Below are 24049 nucleotides of genomic sequence, written 5' to 3' on the forward strand. Positions count from 1 at the left end.
TTTAAACGGTAGTTTTAGTTTAAATTTAAAATGTATTTATTTTAATCTGAACTACTATAGTTAACTAAGATATTCTAATCTATGCTTAACTAAGACATATTTAGTATTCATTTACTAAAATCTTCGTCCAATGTTTCCTACCCCGTTGAGAATTAAATGTGCTCTAAATGCAAATATTCTTTAAATAACATGGACACTCCATAAATTGTTTCTTAACATTTTGTTTCACTCTCCTCTATTAATCAACTATTCATTTCAAACAATAATATAATTTACCTATAACTGCAAAGCTTTATTAATAATATTACATCAGACTTTAATTTAATAAAGAAATTCATTTACACGGAATTCATGATAAAAAGAAAATAATTCATCATCACTTGTTTAATCAAATTTGCGTTCATCTCCAATAGTCATTAATGAAACTTCATTGGATTTCAAAGCCGTAAATTTAATTGGAATGACGGGAGAATTTCTCTTTAAAACTTGAATTACAAAATTTCCAAAAGTGTAACAGAAGTTGACAATAATTTTAAGTTTCAATCTCTATGTAAGCCTTCGTTTACGGACTTGGAAGTCGGTTACTAAAATGTAATAAGTTGGAGTACTATTTTTATTAATCGATATTTCATTGAAAATTTAAGTTGTAATTGTATATTCACAAGCATAATTAAACCTTTTCTGTTTTTTTTTTCTTCTTTTAAAGTTAAGAAGACATTTTATACTTTTTCTTGAGTTAGTTATTTAAACGTATTGCACACAATTTATCTACAAAAAATTCCCGTAGGGAATTTTTTCAAAAAAAAAAAAAAAAAATCTAGTTTTTTTTTACTATTTTGTGAACACCTTGTTGGAGTGGTTTTTTACTCCCCTGTACACATTAAATTAACAGAATTAAGTTTCAGTCGTGTGTTGGCAACAGATATTTTTTCAGATAACTTCAGTGACGTCATTCGTGCATATAATTACGGAATCTGTATATAAGACAGGTATTTTTGAAGGTAGAGGTCACTTCATTATGTTGTTGTGTCCGGTGATGATGTACTATATTTTGTTAATCTGTACGCTAAGTAATTATTTTAAGTTGTTTGCTGTATGGAGGATGATCCGAAGACATGTCGTCACAATTCTGATCCTCTGCAGATAGGACAGCTCCTCCGCTTTGGTTGCCCGACGCCCAGGGAGCTAAGTCAAGCACTTTATGGTGGAACAGCTAAACGAGGACTGGTACCGCACACCCTCGGTCCCTACACTGAATGATCAAAGTGGTCACCCACCCGCTTATTGACCGCAGCCAGTGATGATTAACTTCTATCTTTTACTGTCAACCGTGTTTTAATGATATTTGCCAAACTCATAATATTTATATGTACTTAGTTGAATTCATCATAGTGCCAACAAATTTATAGCGAGATTTGCTGGGAAAAAACTAAAACATTGAAATTCGTTTCACATGTTCAAGTAAAAAAAAAAAAAAAACAATTAGTATGTTTTTGTTTTAATCAATTCCCACAGAATAGTAAATTAAAAAAAATATTGGTTGTATATTGTGTATGAAAATTTTTTCTGACTAATATGTACTTCTAAAACATACAATAATGTATTAATATCAATACAAATCTGCAGAGTATAAAAGAAACTCGACAACTTTGTTGAAGCTCGCCTTCCTTGGAATTCCAATCCAATCCTTCTTCGATGACACGTTTATTGAAAATTCAATTAGAAATTTTACGGAACAGAGTTTTAAGAAGGAAAAAAAACTGTCCCTTTAAAAAGAAACATCATTGTTACCTAACAACTTTAAGCTGTCGCCAATGAACTATCGAAATATCGAATGCCGATTCCTCTTTCAGAAGTTGAATCGATCGGGGAAGTGTGGACTCTCTGCGATTCTGGACAATAAAAAGGAAGACATTCTTTTTTCGAATGATGTTCATGTGGAAGCATGTGTTGCGTGTTTGGAAACATTAATTTTTTTTTTTTTGTTAGTAAATGTGAAAAAAGTACTTGGTTTACAGGTGATTGTTATTTATCGTTTATCTATTCTAAAATTATCTTTCCAATAATACATTGTCAAAAGTGCTTTCTAAATTCGTCAATTCTTTTGCAGACTGCTGAATGAGTTGGTCTTAATTTAAGCAAAGATTTGCATGATTAATTGTTACAATATCTCGTCACTCTGAATGTATTTCAACAGCAGTTTACTGTTGATTTATTTTTTGTGTTATCTATATCGATTGGTTTTAAATAAGTCTACAATTCACTAATTTGGTCATCTGATGCTATGCCAATGAATTAAAACTAGTTTTGTGAATTTAAATAATTGGTTGCATATGAATCAAATAATAATAACACATCACGCTTCATTGTTGTGGAGATTGATTGCGTTTAAATAAGTCTACGTTTTGCGATTATAATTATTTCACGGCATATAAAGGAATCAGTAAAAGTTCATCATACATAAAATGGTGCTAATATTTTTATGCTGCATATGCGTTTAATTAGCGAATTTAATGAATGCTTATCAACAATAGTTTAAACTGATGCTTATTTTTAAGTGTCGATTCGTTTTTAAAAAGCTTACAAATTTTACGAATTTGATTATTTGATGCCATAGCAATGAAATGAATCAATGTTTTGAGAATTTAATGAATCAATGGCACACGAAAGTAAATAGTCGTGCTTAAAATTACGTTAATTTTTTATGCTGCATAGATTGTGTTCGAAAAAAAATCTACTTTGTACGAATATAATGATTTAATGGCGAAAAAGAAAATAATAAAAGCCTATTATACTTAAAAATGATGTTCATTTTTTGCACAGTATCTATTGATTGTGTTTAATTAAGACTCAACTTTCCAATTTAATGATCTGTTGGTAAATTAATGAAATAATAAAAGCTTAGTGTTGCAACTTTAAAGTTATGGACAATGTACGTCTTGAGAGGCTCGAATCAATGGAAGAAGTGATTTTGGGAAGTAGAAAGCTCTCATTCTTTGAAATAACGTTTAAATCATGTGTTGCGTGTTTGAAAAAATTAGTTTTCTTGGTCACAAACGTAAATGATTACTAAAACTACTTTTTTAATAACATTTTCCCTAAGCGGATTCGCTGATTCTTTGCAAACTGCTGAATGAGTTGGTCTTTATTTCAGCAAATATTTGTATTTTTCAGCTATTTGTTCGTGCCAGATTGTGTCAGTCAGAATTTGCATCAGCAACAATTATTTTTTCGTGTAACAGCGTTCAAATAAGTCCACAACGTAAACGTCCATGCCAATTAAATTTATTGCTTAATTTTTAGAGTTGCAGGCATCAATTAAGTTTAAATAAATTTGCTCTTCAAACTTTTAATGATTTGATGGAATACTAATGAAATGATAAAATATTTAAAAGGATGCTTATGCAGGCAGGTGCTTTATTTATGTCGTGTCGTATTAATGTCGCTTTATTTATATCGCATAATTACTTATGTCGCAGCTGCACAATGGACTATTGGCGACGATCTGGGAAACATCCTTGAGGATGATCCAAAGACAAGCCATCGCAATTTTGATTTGGTAGACCGACGATCTGCGCGCGAAGTCGAGCACTTTACAGTAGAACAGTTCACCAAAGGCCGATGCCACGCACCCTCTGCCCCGACGCAGACTGATCAAAGTGGTCACCCATCCGCTTACTGACCGCAACCAGTGATGCTTGTCTTTGGTGTTCTACAGGGGACCGTGTCCTTATGATGATTCCACTGTGGTGGGTGCTTATGTAAATTGATTGCATTTAGTTAGGTCAAAGTTTTGAAAATATGATAAGTTGATGGCATACCTTTAACTTATTTAAGCATATGATGATTATTCTATTTTTGTGTACTGAGATTATATTAAGTCTGTGTTTCGAGAATTTAATGAAAGGTTACATTTCAATGAAATAATAAATGCGTGCTTCAATTTTTTGTGGTTGTCTTTTCTTATATAGTTTGAGATATATAATTTAAAATTTGGAAACATAAAAGAAAATAAAAACAGAGTAAAAGAAAACTTCAAAGCGTAAATTTAGCATCATTAGTATAATTTAAAGTTTAGCAAAGGGAAAAAAATGAAATCTGATCTTGTGTTCTAAACGCAACATAAATTTTTTTTTCACAATATGAATTTTTTAATATTTTTAAGAAGAACTTAAATCTTAAATTTTGTCTCTGGAAAATATAAAGGAACCTATGAATGAATTAAATAAAAAAAGCCATAAATATATTTTTAATTAACATTTTACGTTTTTATATATTTAACGAAGTAGGTATTTGTATAAAGAACGAACTTAAAATATTATTTTGAAACATTAAGCTTTGACTTTTCGTGTATAAAACTGTAAAACACTTAGTGTTAAAATGCATAATTAGTGCATGCTACTTGGTTTTCTTCCAGTAAATATACTAAATCTTCAAAACTCCGTAAATATGATTTTAAAATTTCCTTTTTTTGTTGTTTTCAAGTACTTGAGTTTAATATTTACCCTGGCATAACCGTTGGAACTCAACATTAAAAGGAGAGTTTCAAAGAAATGGTATTTATTTCGCTTCTCAAAATTAGTCAACTTGCACATTTTAAAATTATAAGCCGAGATGAATTTATCTGGCTGCTAATTAAATTAATGCATCTAGAAAATTATGAGCAGTTTCATTCATTGAGGCTACAAAATATCATTTGCAGAAATCCCTCAAAGTAAATGTGATTACTGTAGCTTTCATGGAATACTTTCAAGTGTATATTGTAATTTTATTTAAGCAAGTTAAAATTAATTTAGAAAATTAACTTGCGTAAGCTTATCATGAATAAGATTACTTTCAGGTTGTTTATTCAACATAATAAGCTTTGCAATAATAAAGTTTAAAAAAAAATATTTACCAGAAAATTTTTATAAGAAGTGAAGTATTAGAATTTTTTTCTCTCATTTTTATTAAAGTGAAACTTTTAAGGCTGCTCTTATACTTGCAATTTATAAATTATAACTATCCAATATACAGTCTAATAAATATCTATATATATAGATATGTATATGGCGACAAAGAAGGTTCTTATTTCTCTTTCGCATTGGCAACAATGGTTAAAATATCTAGCATGTGCATTTGCGTACACATTTAAAAAAAAAAGGTTAAAATCCTTATTAGTAACAGAATTTACAATTCAAATTGAGAATTAGTAGCATTTATGGTTCTAGTATTTTCACTCATTCTAGATTTTATAAGTAGCACTGATGATACGATTGATAAGCATCTTAAGTATGCTAACCATTATTATTTCGAACCACAGTTAGTAGCTTTAATTCTAATCGTTAGTAGCATAACGTACTTAACCATTGCTACTAGCACTGATGATTTCAATCATTAATAATAATTACAACCAAGATTTGAATCCACATTTTAAAAATGATAGTTGAAGTCCTTATTGGAAACAGAAATTACAATTCAAATTGAGAATTAATAGCATTTATGATTTGAACCATCTCTAGTGTCTTCAGTCATTCTAGACTTTATAAGTAGCACTGATGATACGAACTATTATAAGTATCTAAATAATGTTAGCCATTATTAGTTCAAACCACTGTTAGTAGCTTTAGTTCTAACCATTAGAAGCATAACGGATCTGGCTATTGTAACTAGAATTGATGATTTCAATCATTAATAATAATTACAACCAAGATTTGAATCCACATTTCAAAAATGATAGTTGAAATCCTTATTAGATACAGAACTTACAATTCAAATTGAGAATTAGTAGCATTTATGGTTTGAACCATCTCTAGTGTCTTCTGTCATTCTAGACTTTAAAAGTAGCACTGATGATACGAACTATTATAAGTATCTAAATGTTAGCCGTTATTAGTTCAAACCACTGTAAGTAGCTTTAATTCTAACCATTAGAAGCATAACGGATCTTACTATTGTAACTAGAATTGGTGATTTCAATCATTAATAATAATTACAACCAAGATTTGAAACCACATTTCAAAAATGATAGTTGAAATCCTTATTAGATACAGAACTTACAATTCAAATTGAGAATTAGTAGCATTTATGGTTCGAATCATCTCTAGTGTCTTCACTCATTCTAGACTTTATAAGTAGCACTGATGATACGAACTATTATAAGTATCTAAATAATGTTAGCCATTATTAGTTCAAACCACTGTTAGTAGCTTTAATTCTAACCATTAGAAGCATAACGGATCTAGCTATTGTAACTAGAATTGGTGATTTCAATCACTAATAATAATTACAACCAAGATTTGAATCCACATTTTAAAAATGATAGTTGAAATCCTTATTAGAAACAGAACTTACAATTCAAATTGAGAATTAGTAGCATTTATGGTTCGAACCATCTCTTGTATCCTCGCGCATTCTAGACTTTATAAGTAGCACTGATGATACGAACTATTATAAGTATCTAAATAATGTTAGCCATTATTAGTTCAAACCACTGTTAGTAGCTTTAGTTCTAACCATTAGAAGCATAACGGATCTGGCTATTGTAACTAGAATTGATGATTTCAATCATTAATAATAATTACAACCAAGATTTGAATCCACATTTCAAAAATGATAGTTGAAATCCTTATTAGATACAGAACTTACAATTCAAATTGAGAATTAGTAGCATTTATGGTTTGAACCATCTCTAGTGTCTTCTGTCATTCTAGACTTTAAAAGTAGCACTGATGATACGAACTATTATAAGTATCTAAATGTTAGCCGTTATTAGTTCAAACCACTGTAAGTAGCTTTAATTCTAACCATTAGAAGCATAACGGATCTTACTATTGTAACTAGAATTGGTGATTTCAATCATTAATAATAATTACAACCAAGATTTGAAACCACATTTCAAAAATGATAGTTGAAATCCTTATTAGATACAGAACTTACAATTCAAATTGAGAATTAGTAGCATTTATGGTTCGAATCATCTCTAGTGTCTTCACTCATTCTAGACTTTATAAGTAGCACTGATGATACGAACTATTATAAGTATCTAAATAATGTTAGCCATTATTAGTTCAAACCACTGTTAGTAGCTTTAATTCTAACCATTAGAAGCATAACGGATCTAGCTATTGTAACTAGAATTGGTGATTTCAATCACTAATAATAATTACAACCAAGATTTGAATCCACATTTTAAAAATGATAGTTGAAATCCTTATTAGAAACAGAACTTACAATTCAAATTGAGAATTAGTAGCATTTATGGTTCGAACCATCTCTTGTATCCTCGCGCATTCTAGACTTTATAAGTAGCACTGATGATACGAACTATTATAAGTATCTAAATAATGTTAGCCATTATTAGTTCAAACCACTGTTAGTAGCTTTAGTTCTAACCATTAGAAGCATAACGGATCTGGCTATTGTAACTAGAATTGATGATTTCAATCATTAATAATAATTACAACCAAGATTTGAATCCACATTTCAAAAATGATAGTTGAAATCCTTATTAGATACAGAACTTACAATTCAAATTGAGAATTAGTAGCATTTATGGTTTGAACCATCTCTAGTGTCTTCTGTCATTCTAGACTTTAAAAGTAGCACTGATGATACGAACTATTATAAGTATCTAAATGTTAGCCGTTATTAGTTCAAACCACTGTAAGTAGCTTTAATTCTAACCATTAGAAGCATAACGGATCTTACTATTGTAACTAGAATTGGTGATTTCAATCATTAATAATAATTACAACCAAGATTTGAAACCACATTTCAAAAATGATATTTGAAATCCTTATTAGATACAGAACTTACAATTCAAATTGAGAATTAGTAGCATTTATGGTTCGAATCATCTCTAGTGTCTTCACTCATTCTAGACTTTATAAGTAGCACTGATGATACGAACTATTATAAGTATCTAAATAATGTTAGCCATTATTAGTTCAAACCACTGTTAGTAGCTTTAATTCTAACCATTAGAAGCATAACGGATCTAGCTATTGTAACTAGAATTGGTGATTTCAATCACTAATAATAATTACAACCAAGATTTGAATCCACATTTTAAAAATGATAGTTGAAATCCTTATTAGAAACAGAACTTACAATTCAAATTGAGAATTAGTAGCATTTATGGTTCGAACCATCTCTTGTATCCTCGCGCATTCTAGACTTTATAAGTAGCACTGATGATACGAACTATTATAAGTATCTAAATAATGTTAGCCATTATTAGTTCAAACCACTGTTAGTAGCTTTAGTTCTAACCATTAGAAGCATAACGGATCTGGCTATTGTAACTAGAATTGATGATTTCAATCATTAATAATAATTACAACCAAGATTTGAATCCACATTTCAAAAATGATAGTTGAAATCCTTATTAGATACAGAACTTACAATTCAAATTGAGAATTAGTAGCATTTATGGTTTGAACCATCTCTAGTGTCTTCTGTCATTCTAGACTTTAAAAGTAGCACTGATGATACGAACTATTATAAGTATCTAAATGTTAGCCGTTATTAGTTCAAACCACTGTAAGTAGCTTTAATTCTAACCATTAGAAGCATAACGGATCTTACTATTGTAACTAGAATTGGTGATTTCAATCATTAATAATAATTACAACCAAGATTTGAAACCACATTTCAAAAATGATAGTTGAAATCCTTATTAGATACAGAACTTACAATTCAAATTGAGAATTAGTAGCATTTATGGTTCGAATCATCTCTAGTGTCTTCACTCATTCTAGACTTTATAAGTAGCACTGATGATACGAACTATTATAAGTATCTAAATAATGTTAGCCATTATTAGTTCAAACCACTGTTAGTAGCTTTAATTCTAACCATTAGAAGCATAACGGATCTAGCTATTGTAACTAGAATTGGTGATTTCAATCACTAATAATAATTACAACCAAGATTTGAATCCACATTTTAAAAATGATAGTTGAAATCCTTATTAGAAACAGAACTTACAATTCAAATTGAGAATTAGTAGCATTTATGGTTCGAACCATCTCTTGTATCCTCGCGCATTCTAGACTTTATAAGTAGCACTGATGATACGAACTATTATAAGTATCTAAATAATGTTAGCCATTATTAGTTCAAACCACTGTTAGTAGCTTTAGTTCTAACCATTAGAAGCATAACGGATCTGGCTATTGTAACTAGAATTGATGATTTCAATCATTAATAATAATTACAACCAAGATTTGAATCCACATTTCAAAAATGATAGTTGAAATCCTTATTAGATACAGAACTTACAATTCAAATTGAGAATTAGTAGCATTTATGGTTTGAACCATCTCTAGTGTCTTCTGTCATTCTAGACTTTAAAAGTAGCACTGATGATACGAACTATTATAAGTATCTAAATGTTAGCCGTTATTAGTTCAAACCACTGTAAGTAGCTTTAATTCTAACCATTAGAAGCATAACGGATCTTACTATTGTAACTAGAATTGGTGATTTCAATCATTAATAATAATTACAACCAAGATTTGAAACCACATTTCAAAAATGATAGTTGAAATCCTTATTAGATACAGAACTTACAATTCAAATTGAGAATTAGTAGCATTTATGGTTCGAATCATCTCTTGTATCCTCGCGCATTCTAGACTTTATAAGTAGCACTGATGATACGAACTATTATAAGTATCTAAATAATGTTAGCCATTATTAGTTCAAACCACTGTTAGTAGCTTTAGTTCTAACCATTAGAAGCATAACGGATCTGGCTATTGTAACTAGAATTGATGATTTCAATCATTAATAATAATTACAACCAAGATTTGAATCCACATTTCAAAAATGATAGTTGAAATCCTTATTAGATACAGAACTTACAATTCAAATTGAGAATTAGTAGCATTTATGGTTTGAACCATCTCTAGTGTCTTCTGTCATTCTAGACTTTAAAAGTAGCACTGATGATACGAACTATTATAAGTATCTAAATGTTAGCCGTTATTAGTTCAAACCACTGTAAGTAGCTTTAATTCTAACCATTAGAAGCATAACGGATCTTACTATTGTAACTAGAATTGGTGATTTCAATCATTAATAATAATTACAACCAAGATTTGAAACCACATTTCAAAAATGATAGTTGAAATCCTTATTAGATACAGAACTTACAATTCAAATTGAGAATTAGTAGCATTTATGGTTCGAATCATCTCTAGTGTCTTCACTCATTCTAGACTTTATAAGTAGCACTGATGATACGAACTATTATAAGTATCTAAATAATGTTAGCCATTATTAGTTCAAACCACTGTTAGTAGCTTTAATTCTAACCATTAGAAGCATAACGGATCTAGCTATTGTAACTAGAATTGGTGATTTCAATCACTAATAATAATTACAACCAAGATTTGAATCCACATTTTAAAAATGATAGTTGAAATCCTTATTAGAAACAGAACTTACAATTCAAATTGAGAATTAGTAGCATTTATGGTTCGAACCATCTCTTGTATCCTCGAGCATTCTAGACTTTATAAGTAGCACTGATGATACGAACTATTATAAGTATCTAAATAATGTTAGCCATTATTAGTTCAAACCACTGTTAGTAGCTTTAGTTCTAACCATTAGAAGCATAACGGATCTGGCTATTGTAACTAGAATTGATGATTTCAATCATTAATAATAATTACAACCAAGATTTGAATCCACATTTCAAAAATGATAGTTGAAATCCTTATTAGATACAGAACTTACAATTCAAATTGAGAATTAGTAGCATTTATGGTTTGAACCATCTCTAGTGTCTTCTGTCATTCTAGACTTTAAAAGTAGCACTGATGATACGAACTATTATAAGTATGTAAATGTTAGCCGTTATTAGTTCAAACCACTGTTAGTAGCTTTAATTCTAACCATTAGAAGCATAACGGATCTAGCTATTGTAACTAGAATTGGTGATTTCAATCACTAATAATAATTACAACCAAGATTTGAATCCACATTTCAAAAATGATAGTTGAAATCCTTATTAGATACAGAACTTACAATTCAAATTGAGAATTAGAAGCATTTATGGTTCGAATCATCTCTAGTGTCTTCACTCATTCTAGACTTTATAAGTAGCACTGATGATACGAACTATTATAAGTATCTAAATAATGTTAGCCATTATTAGTTCAAACCACTGTTAGTAGCTTTAATTCTAACCATTAGAAGCATAACGGATCTAGCTATTGTAACTAGAATTGGTGATTTCAATCACTAATAATAATTACAACCAAGATTTGAATCCACATTTTAAAAATGATAGTTGAAATCCTTATTAGAAACAGAACTTACAATTCAAATTGAGAATTAGTAGCATTTATGGTTCGAACCATCTCTTGTATCCTCGCGCATTCTAGACTTTATAAGTAGCACTGATGATACGAACTATTATAAGTATCTAAATAATGTTAGCCATTATTAGTTCAAACCACTGTTAGTAGCTTTAGTTCTAACCATTAGAAGCATAACGGATCTGGCTATTGTAACTAGAATTGATGATTTCAATCATTAATAATAATTACAACCAAGATTTGAATCCACATTTCAAAAATGATAGTTGAAATCCTTATTAGATACAGAACTTACAATTCAAATTGAGAATTAGTAGCATTTATGGTTTGAACCATCTCCAGTGTCTTCTGTCATTCTAGACTTTAAAAGTAGCACTGATGATACGAACTATTATAAGTATCTAAATGTTAGCCGTTATTAGTTCAAACCACTGTAAGTAGCTTTAATTCTAACCATTAGAAGCATAACGGATCTTACTATTGTAACTAGAATTGGTGATTTCAATCATTAATAATAATTACAACCAAGATTTGAAACCACATTTCAAAAATGATAGTTGAAATCCTTATTAGATACAGAACTTACAATTCAAATTGAGAATTAGTAGCATTTATGGTTCGAATCATCTCTAGTGTCTTCACTCATTCTAGACTTTATAAGTAGCACTGATGATACGAACTATTATAAGTATCTAAATAATGTTAGCCATTATTATTTCGAACCACAGTTAGTAGCTTTAATTCTAATCGTTAGTAGCATAACGTACTTAACCATTGCTACTAGCACTGATGATTTCAATCATTAATAATAATTACAACCAAGATTTGAATCCACATTTTAAAAATGATAGTTGAAGTCCTTATTGGAAACAGAAATTACAATTCAAATTGAGAATTAATAGCATTTATGATTTGAACCATCTCTAGTGTCTTCAGTCATTCTAGACTTTATAAGTAGCACTGATGATACGAACTATTATAAGTATCTAAATAATGTTAGCCATTATTAGTTCAAACCACTGTTAGTAGCTTTAGTTCTAACCATTAGAAGCATAACGGATCTGGCTATTGTAACTAGAATTGATGATTTCAATCATTAATAATAATTACAACCAAGATTTGAATCCACATTTCAAAAATGATAGTTGAAATCCTTATTAGATACAGAACTTACAATTCAAATTGAGAATTAGTAGCATTTATGGTTTGAACCATCTCTAGTGTCTTCTGTCATTCTAGACTTTAAAAGTAGCACTGATGATACGAACTATTATAAGTATGTAAATGTTAGCCGTTATTAGTTCAAACCACTGTTAGTAGCTTTAATTCTAACCATTAGAAGCATAACGGATCTAGCTATTGTAACTAGAATTGGTGATTTCAATCACTAATAATAATTACAACCAAGATTTGAATCCACATTTCAAAAATGATAGTTGAAATCCTTATTAGATACAGAACTTACAATTCAAATTGAGAATTAGAAGCATTTATGGTTCGAATCATCTCTAGTGTCTTCACTCATTCTAGACTTTATAAGTAGCACTGATGATACGAACTATTATAAGTATCTAAATAATGTTAGCCATTATTAGTTCAAACCACTGTTAGTAGCTTTAATTCTAACCATTAGAAGCATAACGGATCTAGCTATTGTAACTAGAATTGGTGATTTCAATCACTAATAATAATTACAACCAAGATTTGAATCCACATTTTAAAAATGATAGTTGAATTCCTTATTAGAAACAGAACTTACAATTCAAATTGAGAATTAGTAGCATTTATGGTTCGAACCATCTCTTGTATCCTCGCGCATTCTAGACTTTATAAGTAGCACTGATGATACGAACTATTATAAGTATCTAAATAATGTTAGCCATTATTAGTTTAAACCACTGTCAGTAGCTTTTATTCTAATCGTTGGTAGCATAACTGAACTAAATCTTGTTAGTAGCACTGTCAGTTTAAATCATTATCAGTGAAGACATGAATACATATTGAAACTGATTAAAATTTTTATTAGAAGTGGAACTGACTACTAGAAACTTACCAAAAATATGGCTACCCAAGCTAATCCGATGTTATCGAAAGAAATGGCACCCTGGAAAGGGTTCCTGTCACCAGGGCGACAATTAGTGTAATACTGGTTCCAATTAACACAATCTTCATCGTAGGGGGTATTATCACTGAATGGGGCAGCAGATGCGTTGCACAGCATGCCGCCATGCTTGGAATGCGGAAGATCAAGGCAGCGATGGACGCCATTGTCTTTCTCCAGACTACAGATGTAGTCCTTGTCTGCTTCAGGACTCTGGTAATAGGTGGAGATTGGACTATCGAAAGAAGACACAAAAAATAAAACAATTTACCACCATAATCTTAGAATTTAATTAAGTTTTCCGATACCGTAATCAATTAAAATCATTGATTGTATTTATCAGAGGTAAAACTGTAACTGCTAGCTAAGCTTGAGGGGTGAATATTAACGACCATGTCGACCTTCATCTATCAAAAGGTACCTCAAGATAGAATCGAGTTAACATGTCTTATATACTAGGGAATTGGTATTTAACATTTATGGTGGTAGTTATTCTACAAGCTTTTGGGAACATTATTTACAAAATATTGGAATCACTGTGATTGGCAATATGCACTATAAGATATTAAATATTACCTAGCTTTTAAATTTCGTTTATTTCATTAATTTAATCATTCCTAATACTTTTTTTTAAATAAATAAATCATTTAAATATTCTTAATTCAATTTTATAAAGAGCGAATGCAAAGATTTCTATTTTTAATTAATATAACTGATAACTCTTTATTTCACTGCAAGTGTATAACTAATTACAATTCAATGTCGAAAAAATTGAACATCAAAACCTATTTTTAACCTTTCTTTAACCTTTAAAACCTATTTTTAACCTTTAGCATATTCATTACTAGGTTTACTTTAATTTCCAGCAAACTATTTGGTCTTAAATCTTCAGCCAGATTATTTAAATATTAACATGAGATATCATAAGGTTGGCTGAATTGGCGTTTCTTTTGGCGGTGTCTTTTTTCGATAATGCGCCTATAATGGATATCTCCTTCCTGTCTTACAAAGTGTTGATTATACTACTTTTAACTCGATTTTTGATTAGGCAGGATGTGCGAGATTTATCTCCAATGGCCTGTCCTTGATCATTTCAAGCAAATATTAATATTTTACTGGATATGTCACTTGGGATAATATTCTTTTTATTTTGCATCTCGAGGTTTGAAACGAAATATAATTTTTATTATGATTTTTATTCTGTTTTCACTTTCTACTTCAGAGTTAAACCATCTACACCTGCAGTGCCACAATCTTTCCACTATAGGTGTGAACATGGTTTACAAAAATGATAGTATTAAACACTGCAACGCGTTGAAACTAATTTCAATTAGAACAGTTTAAAAAAATATTGGCATCACCTATTTATCTTAACACACCTGACAAAAATTTATATTAACCACAGTCCCTGGTCAAATTATTAGACGTACTATAAGATTCTATGTAAAATCTTAATTATAAGATGATACACTATACAGCTTTATTGTTTTTACGCCGCTGAAACCGGTTTGCACTTGTTTATGTTCGTGTATCAATGGGTTGAATTAGACGATATATTATATAAATTCGACTTTTGGATAAATTAGACGATATATTATATAAATATAGAATATTTATTACATCAGGTATTATATTATTGTATTGTAATAATTAGATCAAATTATTAGACGCACTGTAGATTTTTAATAATTACATGTTTTGCACGAGTTTGTATTTATTTTTCACTATTGCATTACAATGTTAACCAATTGATACACTAGCGTAAACAAGTGCAAACCGGTTTCAGTCACGTAAAAACAATAAAGCTGTAAAGTATCACCTGATAATTAAGATTTTACATAGAATCTTCGAGTGCGTGTAATAATTAGGTCAAGGACTGCATTGTGATTAGATTTTGAACACCTGACATTAGAATAATTTTTATGGCAAAGAACGTTGGATAACTTGAGACACGTGACTATAGTTCAAAACTCATAATAATTTCTTAATGATGCAATATTTTTATCATAATATTTTTATCATTTTATGTTTTTTACCCTGTACATTATGATATGGATTATTTTTTTATCATAACTTACGACATTTACCTATTGATTTTGGTTCAGTAAGACTTTATTAAAATATTCCATCACAATATAAAGGAATTTAACGAGATAACAACTGTGATAACAACAAGATAACAAGGTATCAGCAATTTAACAACTGTGTTTACTAAATCATTTATCATTTATATTACTAAATGCATAGTGATTCTCATATTGCTTCCAATACATATTAGTTATAAGGATGAAACATAATTGATATTTTAAATTTAAATTATTTGTGCGTGTAGTAATTTTAACATTATCATTTACGACTTTGAAATTTGCCGAAATCTCGTAATGCATTATTGTTTAACCAAGAGCCTACTGAATCAGAATTAATTAAATTTAAAAGTCAGATATAGTCCTTAGGCTAATGGAATCTTATTGCAAGTCTAAGAACAAAAGGTTTTATGAATGAATTTAATGGAAAAAAGAGCCCGGAGGATGTGCTGATAAAAATGAAGAAAGGTGGTTGTTTTAAACAACTCTTTGTTTTCAAAATTGTTTTCATTTTTAAGATGTTAAATCGACAGAGGAACAATGAGAAAGAGTGATAGTTTATAAATTTAAAGCATGCGTTTTTACTTAAAACGTTTTCTTTTTTTTTTAATAAAAAAAACATTAAGTTTATTAGAAATTTTATATGAAATATTACTGGATAGTAAAATAAATCTTAATAGAAAAAAAGGCTTAATAGTTAATATTGCTACTTAAACTAGACTGTGCAACGTCAATTATAAATAGAAAGCTTTTATATTTAATAAAAAAATCTTTTCATTAAAAACACTCCAAGACATTTTTTGTAACAAGAATAACAACTTGAGATTTTCTAATATCACATTATATATATTTATTTTAGTTATACTTTTTTCCATAAAATACAATTTTTTATAAATTTTAAATAAAATAAATAATACTTTTTTTAAGTTAAACTTAAGAGAATTAATAAATATCAAACGTGTAAACAGGTCTTTTAATATATATATATATATATATATATATATATATATATATATATATATATATATATATATATATATATATATATATATATATATATATATATATATATATATATATATATATATATATATATATATATATATATATATATATATATATATATATATATATATATATATATATATATCCGTTGTTGAACAGCCGACCCAATTTTTGGGTTTACGACTACCAATGTTCAACTCCGTATCCTTGTAATTTTGAACCAATCCAGAAGACAAGGAAACTCCTGGATCAGTACCCCCAGAGGTTTTGATTTGTTATGGGAGCACGAAGGACTTTGCGACTCGACAGATTTAGCGTGCAACAGTCACCATTTACTACAAGGGGAGTCTTCGGCCAGTCTGGGATTAAACCCATGAATTCTTGGACATGGGTCCAGTACTCTACCAATCAGGCTATCCCACCCCTGTGTAACAGGGGTTGATCAAAACAATGTAAATACTTCTATACCAACTTCATGTAAAGAAAATTCTTTTAGTAACAAATATTTGAAAAGATTTTACATGGCAAAACTGTTGGATCAATTTCAAAGATCATGCTTGAAGCTCTTCGAAGTTATTTTCGGAGTTCATATCTACCAAAATTACCGTTGGAAGTCAATTGTTTCTTTCAAACTTTAATATCGGCACTTTCAAAAACATTAAATAAGATTGCGATATTTGTATAGGAAGCTTTTTTAATTATAGTGGTATCGAAAAAGTAAATTAACTTTTAATTTCCTAAAATCATTTTGGTCGATGTAAATTTTTACATGGGTAAAAATCTTCAAGCATGTTCTTTTAAATGGTACAAACAGTTTTGCGATGCAAAATCTTACAAGCATTTGCTTCTTTAATAAATATATATATATATATTTTTACATTGAGTTAACATTTTTTTAAACTAAGTTAATATAGAAGTACAGTTGGACTTCCATGTAACGAACACTTCCATTTTGCTTCCAAATAACGAATGTGAATTTTCTATTCAACGAACTTTTCTTTGATGTCCACCTTCCCTATTTCCCAAAATATGTCAGAACATTTCAAAATTGTTAGCACATTTTATAGGGATAATGACCCTGAATTGATTTTTGAAGCCAAACTCTTCTGAAAGCAGTAAACTTGAAACTTGAAACTTGAAAGCAGTAAAATCCCTTTCCCTTTTTGTTTACATTTCAAAAGAAAAACTCAAGACAAAATTAAAGGATTTTATCAGTAGCAATTAAAGTTAAGAACGTGTGTGGTAATGTATGTTTAAAATTACTTTTATAATGAATGCAGCTGTAATTTTGTACATAAATTTAGCTTTTTTTAGTTGAAAATGTATATAGCATGATTGGGTAACACTGGATAATGTTTTGCTCCATTCTTGTACATTTTTTTACGGTTAAAATTTATAAAATGAATAGTAAATACTAGTTTACAAGGTAAAGGTGTCTCAATTGCTATTTTAACTATGTCTAGTGTTTATGAATTTATAACCTGTTTTGAGTTGCTTAACTATTTCAAAAGGTGATTTTCAGTTTAACGAATTTTCCATATAACGAACTTTTGATCGGGATTTTGTGACTTCGCTAAATAGAGGTCCGACTGTATTTCCGTTATTTTGTTCAACCCCTGTGACTCCCGTTTCATAAACACAAAAAGTCCCAGAAACAACTTTGGTTTATGCACTTTTAGTAAGAATTCTAATTATGTAACACTATTTAATTAAAATTATGTACGTAGTAGGAAAATTTCTTATTTATAAACTAAGTGAAGACTGTCAATATTTCCCCGGTTTTTTAAAGTCGATATACAGCAAAAAAACTAATACATTTTTGAACGAAAAAATTAATCGAGAATTAATTAATTGAGAAAAATTAAAAATTATAAATTAATTTCAACGAAAAAATTGATAATACAAATTAAATACTTACATTAAAAGACTGCTTAATTAAATTTTTGAAATAATTGTTTTCTTTAACTACTTGAATAAAAATTTTCTTTATATTTTTTAACAGGGGTGAATATTTTTAACATCAACGTAATTAAGTCACGTAACGTAATTTTAAAAGCTGTGATGTCACGAACTTTTGTTGAATTTTTAATTCATGGAGAATGTATAATTCTTAGGGCTTATGTAGTATTTGTTAATTATAATATGTAAAAATAGATCATAGTATTTTTGAATATAATGGAATAGGATTAACATTTCGACATTTTATTTTGCATTAAAAATGTACATTTAAATATGAAGATTAGTTATTAAAACGCATAACCTTTGGTATAATGATTTGGTATAACGATTTGGTATGAGCGTAGATATTACTTGATAAACAATAATTTCTAAAGCTCAATACAACTTCCTGAAAAGATTTTTCTGCCTACGCTATCGCATAATTAAACAAGTATAATTAAGTACCGTTTTTATCTCTCGTTAATTAAAACTTTGATACGACATAATTGAAAAAAAAATTCTTTGAAAATAACCTACTGTACTACTCAAAATTTGACTTAAGACTTGGAAGAACAGTTTCCTTTTTTTATTTTGGATCGCAGAAATTTAATTCTTTCATGTGTTAACTGTACTTATAGAAGATATTTTTGTATTAAGCTTTATAAAAAAAAGTATAATAATCAAAAAAACCTTTATTTTCACGAAATTATGAATATCCGTTAAGTTTTATTTTTTTAATATAATTTTTATTTTTTTTTCCAAAATTTTGGTCACAAATATTATTTGTGAAAAATAATAGTTTAAATGTTTCTGAATTGCCAAGGAAAAACCTTGACACATTTAACACAATTACAAGTGCATAGATTTTTTTTGGCAGTATTGAATACGAAAAAACAATATGTAAATATAAAATAATTATTAAAATTGGCAAATAATGTACCAAATGCAACTTATGTTAATAATGCAAATACACTTCATATTAAATCAAACTTTTGTTAGTAAACACATTGATGAACAGTAAACATTTAAAAACGTATACAACAAACAATATAAAAAAACTGCAGATAAATACATAAGCAACACAATAAAAGTGATTAATAAATAGCCTGAGTTATTACTGTTTTTAACAAATAAGAGAAACTTTCTGTTAGTTGTCTTTTAATGTACTATAGAAAAGTTTCATTGATAGCTTTGAGATTTTGTTAGTAACAAATATTTTTTGTAACTGTTTGTTTATGCTTAGAATGTAGTCAGGCTATTTATTTCATTTAATTAATTTAATGATCACGAACACTTTACAAACTTCCGATCCACGTAAACGTTGAACAAATATACATATCATGCTTTCATTGACGCACATGCCTGTTCGGAGGAAAGAGATAGTATCTGTTACGCATGCCAGTCACTGTTAAATTAATCACTGTTAAAATAGCCAGGCACCAAGCGGTCACCATTAATTGAATACAAAACCAGAAATGCTTTAGAATTGCTGTCTGTTTTTATAACCTGTGTTAATTTCATTTTGCATCCGTATTGGAATTTAGAAATAATGTTCGCTACATTTCAAAAAAAAAAAAAAGTCAATTCTAAGTAACTGTTACTAAATCACATATATCTCAGATAACAGAGAAGTTTCATTGGTCAAAAAATAATTCTTAACGTTTCCCGAAATATAAGTTCTTCCTTATTTCGCCTACACTTGCTGTAAGAATATTAATCGACTAACTTTGATAAAAAAAAAATAGTGTTTAAAGTAAAGAGCGCTAAACGCTCTTATATTTTTTTTTAGCGACAGACTTTGCCATGGAAGATGCTGAAAGTTTCTTATTAACGTAACCCGGTGGGCATCTGTGCATAGTTCGTTCACCAGGAGTTGGCACTTGACTCCACCACCTCGTACTCTGAGTTCATTTCAGCGCAGGAGTAAGAGGAGAAACATCTCAGCGCTTGAAATTGAGACAACCCTTAATGCGTGTCAAACGCAAACAGTGAATTCTAGTATAGCTTTCGTTACTCTAGCTAAATAAATGTATTTTAAATTTAAAAACTGCTGCTTTCCCAGCAAAATGTCTCAAAAGGGACAAACTATTTACTCAAAAGAGAGAAATATCATCAAATTTATGAATTATTTAACGTTAAAAGAATGCACATAAAGATTGCGAAATAAATATTTTTGTTATGCGATCGCCAAATAGCAACCTTGTTCAGGATTGTTCACACCCTTTACCCAAAAATAGCCAAATAGTATCGTCGGATATCACGTGATGTAGGCGGTGCCAGCTCCTGGTGAACGAACTATACTTAACTCACGGAGGCGAGCAACATTACCATGCCATAACAGCAACTCATTATGTTTCTGTACGAACACTTTTTTATGTGTCGTTGCATTTATTTGTATATTGCACTTTTTAACTTTAGCATGTGACTTTTGGAAATATCAGGGATTTAACTGTTACTTAAAAAAAGTCTTCATCCTATTTATAATTATTTTGAGGATAAATTGTTTACGACTAATAATTTACGATTAACTATTTTGTTACCGATTTTTTGTTTGTTTTCTTTCGAGAAAAACAAAAGTTCTATCGTGATAGATGTCGTAAAAGTGTGCCTTGTTTATAAGACAGATAAAAGTATGCAATTTTTCAAAAAAAAGTCTTTAATCGACACATAAAAAAATAAAAAAAACTAGATTTTTTTTAGTAGACTAAAAGGGAGAAAATAACTTTATTTTTGCCAATCTTAAACTGAAAACGTAGGACGTAATACTTTTGTAATAAACTTTTATAATAAACATTGTTTTTAGAAAGGGATGCACATGGTGTTTTTAGTTTTTAGGCAGACAAATGTAAAATGAATCTTTTTTTTAAAACTTTCATTTTATTTATTTATTTTTAACTTTGTGCCTACTTGCTTAAGCAGCAAAACGGCCAAAAGTTTGGTTGAGATTGATTTTGGTTGTATTATTTCGAAAACACTTGCCAATTGCATTCTGCTGTGTTATTGAAAAAGCAGAGAAAGTGCTTCACGATGTGGTTTGACAACTTTATAGCTAATACGAGGAAAGCTAAAATAGAATTTCAAAAAAAAGAGAAAAAAACTGATGGAAAAAATAATTTGGGGGGGGGGGGATTTTTTCAGCAATTAATACCGAAATACCAAATATATCAAATTATCAATTTTAAATTTTTTGACGCTTGTGTCAATTTTTCTATTGAATAACAGCATTGTAATCAGGCAAGAGCTCCACTAGAAATTTGAGTAGTATTAACTCATTGGTGATAATATAGTGATAAATTCTGCTTTTAGTGTTTAGGATTCTATAGAAAAATATCAGAAATTATATTACCCTGCTGTAAAAGGTTTTAATAAAGATTTAAATGTTCTATCTCAGTGGTTACCAACTAGCATCCCCCGGGCCGCATCCGGCCAGCGAAGCCTTTTTATGTGACCCGCGAACTAAAATATATTAGTCGTAATTTTTTTGCGGACAAGTTTCGTAAAAAATCTATATGAGCTTAAAATACTTTTCTCGTTAAAAAAAAACCTAATTTCTTCATTTCTGCGAAATTTAACATACCAACGGTGCAAAAAAATTTATTTCTCAGGTTTTGCATCCAGGAAAATATTTATTCAAATAAAAAATAATCGTGTATGTTGATCTTTCTTATTTCGTTTTTTTTTTGTATTTTATGAATATAATTTAGAATGTGCGTATCAGAAATTTTCTCGAAGAAATTCTCCGATTTATCTTTTCGAAACCACTCATTTTGGACGAAATTATTTGCATCTGTAAATTTTAAATTCAAAATGATGAACATTTTGTGTGTTATTACATAAGTTTTAATACTAACCTTTTTAAAGTTTTATATCTTAACAATTAGATATATGTTGCACATTAATTGTTTAATACATAGGTGCACATTAAAGTTATTGCAGTCAAAAAATTTTCATATGCAATTTTTCATATTTTTAAAAATCTACTTCTTATTTTAATTTAAAAATCTGACAGTAATATTTAATGCTCCTTCAAAGATAAAAGAGTTCTACAAAACTTTTGATAAACCTGCTGCCCGCAATTTGACAGGGTTTTTAATTGTGGCCCCCGGCCTCATGTAAGATGGAAACCCCTGTATATATCTAGTTTGCAAGTGCTCTATATTTTGATTACAAGATTCCAACTCACGAGCTAGTGAAAACGGTGTTGAATTACCCTTTCAACAAGAACCGAATTTCAGCAGGTTTTGCTGTTTTTTATGACTGAATTTATCTTGAAGGTTTTTTGCTTCTTTATTATTTATTTCGAACAAAATGTAGACACAGATTTATAACAAACAGCAATATGAAAACAGCATTTCGCGCAAAGCATGCGCACGTTTACACAAATATTTCATTTATAAAAATCTTACTTAAGAACTTTCACTTTCTCGTAGTAAATTGGAGATAAATACCTGGAATATTAAAATAGGTTATGCAAAAATGAAATCTGTCCCCTAGAGTTGTTTATTTTAACACCAGAGACAGCCAAAATAGAAAAATAAAATAATATATTATAATGAAAGCAATGCAAATTACAGAAAATGAAGCTAGATTTTAAGCAGGAATTAATGCATCTGTAATTAATAATGAAATTCTAAATGTATCCATATTTACCCATTTTTTGTCCACATAAATATATAATAAAGTTACTGACATATAATAACTATAAATTTAATATTAAAATCAAATTGAAAGTATTAGTGATTTTTACGGGAAGAAAAATATAACCGAAAAGACATCTTAAGTTTTTTTGTAACTAAATATTTACCACAATAACAGCTGTCTTGTGAAAGTACTTGTCAGAAAATAAATGCTATACAGGGTGTTCTCCAGTGACCACTCATAATTTTATTTTTTAGAACCTTGTCGAAAATATACTACAGCGGAAGCAAATTTGTATTCAAGTATTAAAAAAAACACAAAAAGGAAGTCGAAATCTAACGAATCGCTACTGCGAGAATGAATTGAGAGAAGAAATTGACTTTTTGAAACATCTATTAACCCTTTAACGATTATTTAATTTTCAAGAAAATGGTCATGAACGATTTTGCCAAATATACGTATTTGATTTGTTCTGACATCTAGTTTAAAATAAACTAACTATCTACAATTACCTTAAAAATGCCCTGGTACTGCAATCTGGTGCGTAAAATGAGAAATATAATGTTTTCTTGGCAAAAGAAATTAATTATTTTATTCTTATTGGAGCGTTACTACCGAACACTCCAGCCCGGAAATTTCACGAAAGCGAGAAATAGAGGGCAAAACCTCACCCCGTCATTTTCACGGGAGCGAGAAGGAATGGTTTAAACAATCAAACTGGTAGATATTTGCGATTTTAAGTAACTTCTTCGTCAGTTGGGATTCCTTAGATTTTGATAGCATTTTCGTTAAATATTAATTTACTAGTCTTAAAGTGCATTAATATTTGTTTTTCTTTTTTTGACAAGATTTCTAAAAAATTTAAAGGCGTTCTTTACAACATTGAAGTAGTGATTTCGGTAAATTTAAAATATGATTTCATAAAATAAGACTTAGTAAATTTGGAAATTACTTCTCTGTTTCTTTGAGCA

The 24049-nt window shown here is 29.1% G+C and overlaps 1 protein-coding gene across 3 annotated transcripts in view; it reads right to left on the reverse strand.

Moving 5' to 3' along the window:
• Positions 1 to 24049, reverse strand: part of LOC107454047 (voltage-dependent T-type calcium channel subunit alpha-1I) — a 383057-nt gene that overhangs the window by 87371 nt on the left and 271637 nt on the right. For 2 of the 3 annotated variants that reach the window (XM_087169326.1, XM_087169324.1), the window contains exons 5-6: positions 22847 to 22888; positions 13366 to 13648 (exon numbers count right to left, since the gene is read on the reverse strand). In XM_087169326.1, the coding sequence (XP_087025452.1) occupies positions 13366 to 13648; positions 22847 to 22888 (325 nt within the window). The remainder of the gene's footprint in view (positions 1 to 13365; positions 13649 to 22846; positions 22889 to 24049) is intronic. The other variant, XM_087169325.1, reaches the window with a different exon arrangement.

The sequence above is a fragment of the Parasteatoda tepidariorum genome, chromosome 8, assembly GCF_982258835.1.
Source record: "Parasteatoda tepidariorum strain Cologne lab strain chromosome 8, Ptep-v5.0, whole genome shotgun sequence".
NCBI classification, from domain to species: domain Eukaryota; kingdom Metazoa; phylum Arthropoda; class Arachnida; order Araneae; family Theridiidae; genus Parasteatoda; species Parasteatoda tepidariorum.